The sequence below is a fragment of the Dipodomys ordii genome, unplaced genomic scaffold, assembly GCF_000151885.1.
Source record: "Dipodomys ordii isolate 6190 unplaced genomic scaffold, Dord_2.0 Scaffold217, whole genome shotgun sequence".
NCBI lineage: Eukaryota > Metazoa > Chordata > Mammalia > Rodentia > Heteromyidae > Dipodomys > Dipodomys ordii.
This window is the reverse complement of record NW_012267433.1, coordinates 826663-827075: the sequence shown is the minus strand read 5'-3', so window position 1 is coordinate 827075 and position 413 is coordinate 826663. Positions and strand designations below refer to the sequence as shown.

At 75.5% G+C, this 413-nt stretch overlaps 1 protein-coding gene across 1 annotated transcript in view; it reads left to right on the top strand.

The window, feature by feature from the left end:
- Nucleotides 1-46: 46 nt before the first annotated feature.
- Dbndd1 (dysbindin (dystrobrevin binding protein 1) domain containing 1) overlaps nucleotides 47-413 on the top strand; it is an 11121-nt gene continuing 10754 nt past the window's right edge. The window contains exon 1 of the mRNA XM_013035663.1: nucleotides 47-245. Coding sequence (XP_012891117.1) covers nucleotides 47-245 — 199 coding nt within the window. The remainder of the gene's footprint in view (nucleotides 246-413) is intronic.

Sequence of the window (413 nt, the reverse complement as noted above, 5' to 3'; positions counted from 1 at the left end):
CCGGGCCGCGCCGATCGGACAGCTCCGTGTGACTCGGGCGGTCAGGATGGCGTCTTCCGAGACCGCGGGGACGCAGCGGCGCTCGGTCTCCCGGTGGTTCGGCCAGGGCGGCCCGGGTGCGCTCCCGGGCAAGGACCGGCGCGCCCCTCCGAGACGCGCCCCCTCCGAGGCATGCTCCGGGCAAGGACCGGTGCGCCTCCTCCAAGGCGCGCTCCCCTCCAAGGCGCGCTCCCCTCCAAGGACAGGTGCGCCTCCTCCAAGGCGCGCTCCCCTGCAAGGCGCGCTCCCGGCAAGGCGCGCTCCCTTCCAAGACGCGCTCCGGCAAGGCGCGCTCCCCTCCAAGGACAGGTGCGCCTCCTCCAAGGCGCGCTCCCCTGCAAGGCGCGCTCCCCTGCAAGGCGCGCCCCCTCCAA